General features: G+C 44.7%; 1 protein-coding gene and 1 long non-coding RNA gene across 3 annotated transcripts in view; one reads left to right on the forward strand and one right to left on the reverse strand.

Annotated features, from left to right (window-relative positions):
* SLC6A1 (solute carrier family 6 member 1) overlaps positions 1-6,848 on the forward strand; it is a 63,514-nt gene extending 56,666 nt beyond the window's left edge. For both annotated transcript variants that reach the window (XM_080386166.1, XM_080386167.1), the window contains one exon: positions 2,015-6,848. In XM_080386166.1, the coding sequence (XP_080242292.1) occupies positions 2,015-2,119 (105 nt within the window). In that variant the 3' untranslated portion in view covers positions 2,120-6,848. The remainder of the gene's footprint in view (positions 1-2,014) is intronic.
* On the reverse strand, positions 1-12,611 carry LOC308063355. The gene is made up of 3 exons (XR_013927928.1): positions 12,497-12,611; positions 6,842-9,002; positions 1-1,878 (listed from the first exon to the last, which is right to left on the reverse strand). It is a non-coding gene; the product is annotated as an uncharacterized lncRNA (long non-coding RNA).
* Between the last annotated feature and the right edge of the window lie 363 nt (positions 12,612-12,974).

The following is a 12,974-nucleotide window of genomic DNA, read 5'->3' on the forward strand; positions in this document are numbered from 1 at the left end:
CTCTCTTTAGCCTGACAGCATGATTTCATCTTGCAAGACCTGTGCAGTGATAAAAGATTGTTGGGCCATTACTCCCTACTATATATTTTCTGTGACCTCACTTGCTTAGCCCAGCTGTTTTTATGTTTTTCAGCTCAATGCAAAATAAGTACCAACCAGACAAAAGACAAGACAGTGTTTGTACCATCTGTTGTTAAACATAATTCACTGCGTTAAATGTGGTCCTTATCTCTGGGCTTTGACAGTTCCAGACACTTTGCATCCCAGTTCCTTACACCTAGAAAACAAAGCAGCAGTTTACAAAATATGTAAATTTGTCCTTATTAACACAGGACATGCTGTCATGTATCAAGACAGGTGATGCTGTAAGGAATCGGGATCAAACTGTTAGGACTAAACCCACATAACTCCTGCTTTGAGTCTGCTCGCGCTGACCCTATTTAGCATCTCCTTGCAATGTGATCAAAGATCTGAGTCCCTGTTCTGCTTTACACTTAAGTTACACCGTCTGCCTTGTTCCACTGAAGCTGAGAGCAAGTGCATCTAACATCTTTGGAACGCATTTTATGATTATGCTGCACTTCCCTTTAGTCTTTATTTGAGGGATTTCTGTCAACAGTTACTTCATGAAGAACATTAGACGCCTTTTTCTCATTGCAGTGTGCTCCGAGCCTCTCCCCAATTCCCTATTCTGTTTGTTAAAAGGAGGTGACACCTCCCACGAGAGAGGTGTTGCATGGCTTAAATCTGTTTTAAGGTCCTCAGGGAAATGCTGCTACAGGAGTGTGAGATGTTAATAAGGTTATTGACCCATACACTGCTTAATCCCATACCATTGCCATACCTGATTTTATTTAAATCTCGGTACATCCTCAGTTTTCCCTCTCCAGCCGGTAGTATTGCGTGCATAACAGACACTTCTTCAGTGCAAGTATTGAAACATGCATCTCTGTCCTCTGTGCTTCTGGGAACCAAAGACTGTCAAAATGAATTTGTCAGAACTTCTGGAATATTCTAAAATTTGCTGACAGAGCCATCTTTGCAAAGGGACAGATGATCTTAGGCAGAACTGATGATTTGCTCAGATCTTGATCCAAATATTTGTCTTCAACAAATGTTAAAAGACTGTTATCCTCCAAAGACATCTACAAAAAGATGTATGGGGTTTTTTTTTTTCCGCTGCTTCTTCTTAGCTCCTATGGTTTGAATATCTTTCCCTTAATCTTATGGAAACATTTACAGGGAAACGGAGAATTGTTGCTCTAAAATACAGCTCCTCCTTGGGCAGAGTTGTATAAGACCACAGTAAAAGTGCCTCAGCTCAGTCTTGCTGTGGATTAAGGTCTTTTTTTAAAGCATTGACAAGTGATCATTTGATGCTAGGAGGAGCCTACACCACTCCCAGGCTTCGATGATCACAACCGGGCTCTCCTTGGTACGGATGGGAGCCAGGCAGATAAGCTTCCTTAACGGGGAACACAAAAGGACTAGAAAAGATGGAATAGAAATAAAACAATGCTAAATAGAAGTCTACTTTACCTGTTGTATCCTTGGATGTAGTAACTCCCAGAAGCTGCAGCCACTACCCTCTAATCCCGTCTGCTCCCTGGGGACGTCGCGGTCACTTCTAAGGTCCAGCCTTGAGTCCCTGCTGCCCACCGCAAACTTGCAGCCCCTGGGCTTGACCTGTGGGCTGGCAGTGTCTCTCCGGGCCTGTCCCAGCGGCAGGCTCTCCTCGGTTCTTGCCTCTAGGCATGCTCAGTTCTTACTGTAAAATGGCACCTACCATCTCGCATGTGTCCTTGCGACCCTTGGTGTCAAGTTCAGAACACAGCTGAAACTGGGTTTTACTACACGTGACTTACTGCCTTTTTGGTCCTGCAGGAGATTGACAGAATTTTTCATCTTAGCTCTAACAATTAGACAGAAGATTTTAGGATTGCATTTTAAAAAAAGAATGGTTAGAAATATATTTTTTTTTCCTGTCTCACATTTATTGCTGTTCTTTAAACAGCGCATCCAAGTAATGATTCAGCCGAGTGAAGACATCACTCATCCTGAAAATGGGCCAGACCAGGCCCAACAGAGCAACTCGGCAAACAAAGAAGCCTACATCTAAACTTCTGTATTGTAAAAGTACCAACACTACTCCAGAAAAACAAAAAAAAATGGTTGAATATGACCACAAATTTATGTCTGAGAATATAATTACCTACCTCTAGTGGCAAAAAAAAAAAAAGAAAAAAAAAAGAAAAAAAGAAAAAAGGTCATCTCCACTATAAGGGAATCGCCATGGGTATGATCCAACCATTGTGCGAGCTCAGATGTTGACAGTGTTTTGTGTTCTCTGGCAATCCACAGACTGTTAATGTTTTTATCCTTTCACAATAATAGTTGCATATCTTGGAATTTGTAAATTGATGTGCCAAGACCTTTTTAATCTACCTTTTAGCACGACTATTTGAGGTTTTGTGCTGCTGATTTTTAGTAGTTTATCAATATTTCTTACTGCTGAATCCCAAGACTGTTATTTCTGACTTTGCAGGAGTAAAATTAAGTTTGGAATTGTTTTGTACAATAGAATGAAGTATTTTGTAAACAAGTGATTTCCAGTGAAAAAGTCTGCCCTTAAACCTTGTTCCAGTTGTGGCTATTTGAGGGGGAGGAGACTTCCTTCAATTAACAGTAGACACAGCCTTTATAAACATTCCGAGTGCAAATTAAGTCACGTGGCTATTTGTGGCGGTACAGCGTAGCACAGCTGCAAACACTGGCTGTACTTAGCCTTTCAGGATAACTTTCAAATAGCATCAAAAATTTCTTTAAAAATACATATACTGTTTCTTAGAAAAAGAACGTATCTTTGTGAACCAATATGACATGAATCGCAGACGTTAGAGGCAAAAATATTACTTCTACCTTTTTTAGCAAAATGAGAAGTAATATCCAAGAGCTTTTAAAGATTCCCAGGAGTAAAAGAAATACAAATTATTTGCAATTCAAGCTCAGAGAGCGTGAGCTTTTACTATGCTGTTATTATTTTACTATTATTGCGTTGCCACCAAAATAGAAACCAAACCGATGGCTTAAAGATTGATGTTTGTCCTTGGAGTTCTAAATTAGGGTTTAAGTCACAACCGTTATTTTTAATCTGTTAAAGGACTTTAACAGTTTCTAATAAGTGAATTACAAAAATATGGATCGTTAGCACTTTGAAAACAGTTTTGGTTTTATTTACATATTATTTGTGGTGATGAAGGCATGAGAGAAAGCTATTTCAATAATGCAAAAGTCTCCACTTTGGGCTCGGCCTGCATTTGCCACACAGCTCGAAAGCCCCCGCCGCGGGTGGCGAGCACAGCGGTTGGCCCTGCACGGTATTTCTCGTTTGGCAGCTATATGACAGGCACAAAGGAGTATGGAAAATGCAGTAGTTGATATTTGATTGTAAATGACTGTGACAGAACTGTGCAATGAAACATGCTTTTCAGCAATTTTTTGTGCAACGTACAATGTTAGATAGCACAATTTATGTAGAACTACTACGTGAAAAACATGTTAACTGTGAATGTTGGGTTTTTTGTTGTTTTTGTCTGAAGGTGACAAACATGTTCTTGCAATAAGGTATTATTCTCAGAATGTCAAGCACATTATTGTAGAAATAATATATATATAATACACATGTATTTCAAACTACATCATAAAATCTCAGAGTATGTTTCGTAGATTCTAAACTGTTTCATACATAGATCAATTGTAAAATATTATGAGATCTAAGCTACATCCTAAACGGCTATAGCTGAAATGCAAAAGTCCTGTAAGTCTTTGGGATTTAGAGGAAACCTGTACATCCTACACAAACATTATACATGACGCATACGCATTATAATTGTGAATTTCATTAGACTAAGGATAAAAATTCCAACTTTCTCTTTATTGTTTAATGTAATCAAGTCCCATGTTGTTCTAAGAAAAATGCAGTATTTAATGTTTGATTGTAAACAATTATGACAGATGTTTGACAGACCTGCTCTTTAGAAAAAAGCTGTACAAACGTTATCATATAGCACAAAATAGTGTTGTAGAACTACTGTGTGTAAACTGTGAATAGCTGTATCTTTTTTGTAGTACTTGCCCTGAAAAGAAGATTATTGTATGATCATATATGCTTTTTGCAATAAGGAAATATCTGAACACCAAGCAAATCTATCTCTATATAAAAATATATATGTAATATATACATATTCAAAAATATATACAGAGCCTGTTTAAAAGAGTACAGTATTATTTAGTAAATTGCAACCTGTTCTATGGACCAAATGTAAAATATTTATAAATTAAGATGCATTTTAAATGTCTATAAACGGTGTCATAATTAAAGCACGATTGTTATGTAAGTTTCCAAGAGTTTAGAGGAAAAAAAATAAAGGTTATATTATACATTAAATTCAGAATTTCGCAGTCTTTCATTGAACAAAACCAATGTGCGTTATTATCTATGAGGCAAGTTCTAAATCTTTCAGATATCGATATATATATATAAAAAATATGTCCTTCAAATATCAAAATGCTGTGTCACACTTGTGATGCGTATAATTAATATGTGCTGCTCTATCTGTAATTTTAGCTAGTATGTGCATACATTATACAGCAAGCGTGAAAGGTTCCTGCTGCTCTGATACTCCTGGGGGAAGCTGGCAGACCAGGCCCTCCGAGCAGCTCTAGTAACAAGCCTGGATTTTAAAATAAATGTCCCTTCGGTGCGTTCTGTGATTGCTGCCGATACGCTGGGGTGAGAACCACAGCCCCCGGAGTCACCAATTCCGAAGCCCTTAGCGAGGCACCGACCATCCCGGGCTGGAGCCGATGGGCTGGTGGGACAGTAGCCCTACGCTGACCGGGCAGATAATGTATTTCCACCAAAACCATCCTTGTTCTCTGTATCAGCTGCCATTCAGGTGTAAGAAGCTGGCAAGTAGGGTGCACAGCACTGCCTTACACTGCACCTATGCGATGCTGCTGAGGAGCTGAGCGCCGCTACGCTCTTGAGTGTGATTATCTACCTATCAAACTGGAACAGGACACCACCCTGGGAAAGGGTCTAAACAATGTAGAGAACATGACTAGAATTGAAAATGCTCCTGTAAAAGTAGCTAAAATTCTTCGATTTCAAATTCAAACCGCTGGCCTTAGAAAGGAGCATTCGTGCGAGTCCAAGGCGGGGGCAGCGCCTGCTTTTGGAAGAGGCAGGAGCACACAGGGAAGGTCACGGATGGTTCTGGAGAGGAGGGAAGGAGCCACTGCGATGCTTTTGAAATGAGGGAAATGTACGGCACCTTCAGTGCTCGGTTCACGGGCGTTGTGTGCTGCGTTCACGGCCCGCCGCTCTCACACCGCGCTGCAAGAGCAAGGCTGCGCGCGGGGGCTGAGGGAGCGGGCACCGCTCAGAGCTGGGGGGCTGGCCAGGCGGCAGTGCCGGGGCGAGGGGGGGCTGAGGAAAAGGAACCTACTTGAAGGATATTGCGTTAGTGCTGTGATATTTCCATGTTCTCCTGGAGGAATTTTCTCTTGCCATGCTGCAGAAATCCCAGCAGCAATTCAACAAGAAAAATGCAAATAAGGTCACTTATTCCCTGCAGGAACGCAGGATGCCCTGAGAGAAATCCATGTCCTTGCTCGTCAGGAGTATTAGTTCAGCTACATGTGCTTTTATTCTAAAATAACACAATGTTGCTTTTGGGTTTTTTTTTTGTTTGTTTTAAGCCTGATTATTTCTGGTTTGCTCTGCTCAGGCCACAATAGCATTACAATTAACTATTAAAATTACTCAACTCCCGCTGTTGGCTGGTTCACAGGGGGCTGGGTTATAACCCAAAGGCATGGCTATGCATTCAGGTGCAGAGGCACTCATGCCTACCGCAGCCTGGGAGTAAGTACCAGATAGCATCTCCTGCCCGCCAGCATCCCTTCGTAGTCACGACCACATCTGGCAGCTGCTGCTGAACCCAGCAGGGAGCAGCAAAAATCGGTCGTGTAAAGCATTCGGACAGTCCCCTCTTGGTCCTTTCCACCTCCAGTTGGATTCCCAATGAAGAGGAGTCAGAAATCCATTGTATGGCAACCTCCAAACACACACAGCCAGGCATGATGAGGAAAGCACCAACACAAAAGCCTGATTGCCCAGGAACCCGACGTGATCAACTCAAAGCCAAGCGTGAGCTGCAGCAGCTGCCTACCAGCTGTAGTTGCTGCTCCTACCTTTGTGTACGTAAATCTGCCAAACTACAACAAATTAACAAGTTTTACTGCTCACTCATCAGAGTAAGGAGGCGGGCATCAGGCTTTATATTCTAAAGGTTCTTTTTATTCCCTTCTTTCTTTCCAAGTTTCATACAGTGCTCAGGATCATAAATTGGAGGGATGAGAAAAAAAAAAAAAACACCAAAAACCTGTGCCAAAAAAACCCAAACCAAACAAACAAAAAAAAAGAAACAAAGCCCCCCTACATGCTGTATAAATAAATACATGGCCAGTTATTCCTAGTGTCTAGAGATGGCCCTGAAGATGCTGTGGCAACTTCTGCTCTACCTTCTGCTCATTGCCCTTATCTACACTACTTCTTCCCACCCAGCCCTGGCAGGCGCCGCAGCTGTGCAGATAGGGGCAGGTGTAAGTCACTCCTCCTCCGGGCAGCCTGGGCAGCTGCTCAGCACATGGATAGGAGGCAATGACAAGGAAGAACAACAGCAGTCAATTATCTTCATGACAAACGCTGACTGATTAGGAAGATATTTAAAAATAAAACAAGTAAGAATGAAGTGGGAGGAAGGGGTTTACCCACCTACAATTTTTCCTGGGTTTTTTTCTGGTCTGAATCTGCCTTATTTCCTCTCTTCTTCCTATGAAAAAAAAAAATAAAAAACAGAGCACAAGGGGAATTAAATGCAGTAAAATGAAACATATCAGTCCCTCCGCAAAGCTGAGCCTTATGAAGCTGATGTAGGTATTGCCACTTCTCACTCCTGCCTCTACAAGTTGAGGCCAGTCAATAATCCTGCCACTCTTACCTGCTAACGATTGCTAGACAGTGAGCAATTTTCCTCTATTTCCACAGAAATCCAATTAATATTTAGGGCTACAGAGCTGTATTGTTCTATTCTTCTGAGCAAACGTGTAAGCCATTGACTCCGTCAGCTCAGGAGCTCGCGGTGCTGTCCTGCAGCAGGCAGGTTACAGCCCAGGGGACAGTGACCCCCAACTGCCAGACCCTGCGCACGTGGGCAGACACGGTTGCACACGTGCACACACACACACGCTCACATTTTACCAGTGCACTCACTCAAGACTTGCCTCTAAATTAAAATTTACGAATTGGTGGGGGGAAACTTACTTATGCCATTTTGCAACTTAACATCTGATTCTTTATTTCTCCAGGATGGCAAAAGGTCTCACATAAAAAACCAGTGGCAAATAGTCAGTTATTATTTTTGAATACCAAACAGGCTGAAGCAATCCTGTGAGTTATTTCTGAGTCATAAGTACATGATGGTGCTAAATGTGTCCAGTGCTGCCTAAGAGAAGGACAGGATGGATCAGGCATTCTCACAAGGACAAGAATTAATGTGTTTTGCCAGCGATGGTGCTTTAGTCACATAGGAATAGCTGCCTTACATGTGGAGGGTGTAAGTTGGATATAAGTAGTTGAGAGGGTTTTATAAAATTTTAAAGTAACAGTGGGTAGAAAATAGCCAAAATGTACAATGTTAAATTTTTGTCTGGAGTCTCTTCTACACGTTACTGAAGTGGATACCCACTTAGTGCTGGAAGGGGAATAAAATGGAATGGAACAAGTCACTGCCTTATTACATTACATCAATGCAATTTCTGTTCATTATAATTATTCTAAAGCAACCTGGGAACATCTAAACAAGTTTAACATAAAAAAAGTTTAAAAGGCTAGGTTTAGTCTACAAAAAGATTTTCCAGGCATCTCTGGCACTATCGTTTAATGGCAATACCACATGCAAACATACAACCGCTTTTCCATCCCAGTCCTGCCTGCAGATGAACAGCTATCCCTGCACGCAATCAATTAAAATTACAATTACAGCCAGCACAGTCTGGCCTTTGCGCCCCTGCTCAGCCCCCTGGCCTGGCATGGCGACAGCAGCAGGAACACCAGGGCTCACTCCTGGAAAAACAGCTGCAATTCCCGTGGCTGGGGCTGCACCAGGGGCAGTGTCCTGTGGGTCTCCTCTGGAGCACCACGAGCAACATTTCTGCCCCAACACACCCAACTCCTGAAGCAGAAGCCCCTAAATATCACCTTGTGGATATAAAGCTCTTTGGTATTGCAGGAATGGAAACAGCTACCCTGGAATGACTGAGGAGCATTTTGATGAAGATCTTCTGTGAGTAAAACAATAAATTTCTCTCTGAATATAAGCCAGAGCGTCAGGTTGTGTTAGGGAATTATTTCTAGGTCATTTCAGTTCACTGCACTGCACTGCAAATACTTCACTGAATGGATGACCAAAATAATTAATCAAAACGCTGGAGAGAAACACCAGCTCACACTGTAGGCATCTGACTTTGCCCTGGATGGGACAGGGCTCGGCCGTTTTTAACCTGCTCTTTACCACCTGTCCTACAGCAGCTGCACACAACCTTTACCGCTGCCCTGTCCCCGGTCTGGGGCACAAGGGTGACCCCCCCAACCCAACCCAGGGGGGTAAGGATGACTTCCCCCAGCCCGTGGAGGGTAAGGGTGACCTCCCTCAGCGCACTTGGTCCTGCTGTTAGTAAGCTGCATCGTGACAGAACGTCTCCATCAGTAATTTTGACTGCTTCAAAATTACAAAATTAGATGGGAGTTTGGTTAAAACCCACTCTACCTCAATCCTCCCCTGCTACTTAGAGTCCTTCGTTCCATTCCACTGGCCACGAAGGACATCGGGCTTCCAGCAGCTGACCCCAGTGGTGGGTCAGCTCCAACGTCCCATCTGAAACACAAAAGCACAAGCTGGGAACGAGCCAGAGAGGAAAGATCTGCTGAACACTCACTGTTACAGCTGACCTGTGGGTGAGGTCTGCGGGGGGTCACCGAAGAGTCGGTGCACACAGAGAAACAGCTGAATTGGGGCTCAGCCGGGCATTCCTGCGCTACAGATGTTGAATTGTTTCACTTCTATTACTCACTTACAGAATAACTGCCCGAGGTACGGCTTTAACAGTAAATACTATATTGCACGGTGGGCACAGTAAGGTAAGAAAGATTGCCCGTGATTAAGATGTGCCAACAACACGCACGAGATTTTAATTCTTCCAGTGTCTCAAGCTTGCCAGGTGCTCTCAGGACGGCACCGAGCTCAGCAGCTGCTGCAGCAAACATAAATACACTGACCCACCACAACCAGCCTGAAACACTGATGCTCTAACACTCCACGGTGTTAACTTGATGCTTTATCTGATCAAATGAGCTCTATTCAGTCCTGAACAATTTTTCATTTCAAGAATGATGTATTAGAAAAGAGAATTCAGTTTCCAACACCAGTCAAATAAAAGAGTGAACAACATGCTGGAAAACGCAGGCAGTAAGGGAAATGCCAGCAAATGGTCCTTTTAAAACGAGAAAGTAAAGGGGAAAGGTGTCAATCAGCTAAAAAATGAGTTAAACTTTTATTACAAATCTGCAGCATCTATATTAATCTACTATACTTGCCTTTTCTTTCTTCCTTTTTTGGACTGGTCAAGGTAAGGCAAAGAAAACTGGAGTGCACTGTGACACGGATTGGGGCCCTAAAGCACTATTCTGTGGGACTGTTGGTTGGGAATTTGGGGAGAAAAAAGACATAGATTGAATGTCTATGATTAAATAATAAAATGCAAGCTTATAAGCAAATGGTATAATAAAACAAGTTCAGGGAACATTAAGGTACCAATCTACCAGCTATTGCTGTTGGAGGGTCGTAACTGCTCAGTTCCATCATTCCAAGGTAATTCCACTGCCAGCATGAAATGTTGTGCCTGTACTCAACACAACCACATTCTGTGATTCTGTTGCTTTTAAGCTTCTCACTTTTCCAAAAAGCTTCCACAAATATGCTCAGAAAAGGTTTTTTTTCTTAGTTCTTTACATACATATTTATTATTGAATATTCAATATTTTATATGTTATGCTTTCAGCTCATCCTTTTCCCTTGTAAATCACAGGCTTCTCCAAGGGTTTCTGGCATGCTTGTTTTGTATTTCCACATTCTGCTTTGATTTTCTCTCTCTTATGAAATGAAAGTCTCCAATATTATGAAAAGAGAACTAGTGGATGGGGTTTATTTTTATTTACTGCTGGCTTTTCAGGAAACATTTAATTTAAAAATTATTTATTTATTTATTGCTATAGGATAAGCCTCATCATCAGCTTATGTGAACATGAAAATGCAAATCAAAAGAACGCTATGGCACCGTCACAATGCTGTCAAAATGTTATCCCTTTGAGGGGACCTTTTTTGCACCAAGAGCACACATGCACGTGGCCTGCCCCGTCTGGCTTTGTATTGTCCCTCTCTTTCAGCATCGCTCGGTAGCGTCATTTGTGCAAAAGCCGCTGCTTCTTCTCTAACCCTGTGTGCTGCCACATGCCCATTTTCCCCTGGCGAAGCGGAGCCAGAAATAGCCAAAGCCCTGTGCTGCGCTGCTGCCGCGGGCGGCATTGGGCCGGGTGCTGGTGTGCCAGGGTGCTGGGGTGCCGGGGTGCTGGGTTGCTGGGGTGCCGGGGTGCCGGGGTGCCGGGGTGCCGGGGTGCTGGGGTGCCGGGGTGCTGGGGTGCTGGGGTGCCGGGGTGCTGGGGTGCCGGGGTGCCGGGGTGCCGGGGTGCTGGGGTGCCGGGGTGCTGGGGTGCTGGGGTGCCGGGGTGCCGGGGTGCTGGGATGCTGCCGCCTGCCAGGAGCCATCCCTGGGTACATGTGCCGGCAGCCAGCAGCTCCGAGGGCCCTGGCGTCAGCACAGGGAGTGGAGAGGAGGGGAGAGCAGCCCGCAGCCCATGGTACATTAACCAGGAAAGTTTGGAGATGTAAAACTCAATGGGCTGTCAGAACGATGTTCCTCCGATGCTCTGCACAGACCAGCATTTTGTCAGTGTAAGTACAAATGCCAAAACTGGCTAAGTCTTCAAACCAGCCATGTACATTTTTTTAGTGACTGATGTAAGTAGGGGGAGACAAAAGAGGAGGAAGATTCATTTGCCTTAAAATCACTAATAAACACAGAACTGGGAGGCGGGGTGGCCCGCAGCCCGTAGCTCACACCTGGGGCCAGCTCGCCTCTGCGGTGAGGGGGGTCAGTGTCCCAGCTCCGCTCTGGTGGATGCTCTTTCCCACCCAACCCCAACCCCCACCCCCACCCGTTGGGGCTGTGCTGCCCTCGCAGCCCCAGCAGCAGGCTCTGCATTTCAAAGGGGGGGAAATTTTAGCTTGTGCGATTGTATTCAAGCTCCATCCGTTGTGCCTATTTTAACTTTGCAACCATTTCTTGTACCTGCCCGATGCAGTTTATCAGTATTTCTCACTGGTGCTTGGGCAGCCCCGAGGGTCTCAGCCAGACCAAAACCTCATTAGTGTGAACACCGCACAAACCCAAAGCCAAGAGCAGCACTGCTGGTACTAGCTTAGCTTTCGAGGCAGGGCAAAAGGTTCATTCCCCAATCTCTATTTATTTCCTTGCTGCTGCTGTGAATAACCAATCCAAACCCCAAGTACGGCAGCGAGCAGTGGATGCTGATGGCAGCGTGGCACCCCTGTCCGTGGCAGGAGAGGTTAAAGTGACATTTAACTGTATGAGCCTCTCTGCAGGTTGCTCCTTACCAGCTTCCAGTAATTCCTCACACGCCTGTAACCTACAGCCCCTCAAACCAGCCTCAGTGCTGGGAGACCCCCCTGTTACTCAGTGGCTGCTGTAGCTCAGGGGACCTGTCCCAAAGCTGTGATGCAAACCAGATGAGAACTCACCTCACCACCTACAGCTCCTCTACAGCACTGGCGGGGATTGAGCAATGTCCTTGCAACAGCCAAGGCAACAGCCACTGACCAGGCACAGCCACCCTTTCCCAGCTGACGAGGTGCTGGTGGACTGCCCGAGCAGCTCACTGGTAAATCCGATCTAAAGTTTTTAATGCATCCTGCCATGTTCTGCTGAAGGCATGTCAGGAAGCACTCCAACCAGCAGCTCAGCTGGCAAAGGAGAGGGACTGAAGAGCCCAGTTGTGGGGTGCACAGCTGCAGCCAGGACCCCAGGCGGCAGCTCACCCCCCAGCTCCGTCATCTGTCTGCAAACTGCGGCGCTGACGCGGTTCCCGTCTCAGACCCAGCAGGCAGCGCAGCCCCTTACCGAGCACAAGGGATGCAATGTCTTCCCCAAGAAAATGCACCTTGAAACCAAACCCACGCTTGAAATAAACATTCTGTGTAGGCCAGTAATTAAATCACTATCTACTACCACCTACCTCCTGAGATTTGACTCCAGGACGACCTTCTCCAAACTGCAGACGTGGCAAGGAGAGCAGAGGTGGGAACCAGGCCCCGGACTCACCTGCCAGGATGCTGCATCCTAACTGGAAAAGCAAAGGATATCCTTACCACGGGAGGTGCTCAGCATCCATTCGAAGGGGCCCCACCAGGTCCAGCTTCCAGTTCTGTTGTTACAGGAAATTTCCCCATAACTTTGCATCTTGCAATTAGCAGACAAGGAATCATCTTCAGGCCCACACCCATGATAGGTCTTGTAAAACCCATAGCTTTATGCCAGCCGTATGCGGTAAACACTCAGTATCACCGCACACCTCCAACATTCAAGGCCACACGTCCTTTCTGCGGACATCTCTGAAGTACACCCGTGACAACTTAACTTGAATCAGCTCCTTTTTCCTTCCTACAACCATTCTGAAAGGAGCACCAGCTTCTTCTGCAAAAGCAGCTATTTAT

This window comes from Falco punctatus, assembly GCF_963210335.1.
Source record: "Falco punctatus genome assembly, chromosome: 4".
Taxonomy (NCBI): Eukaryota; Metazoa; Chordata; class Aves; order Falconiformes; family Falconidae; genus Falco; species Falco punctatus.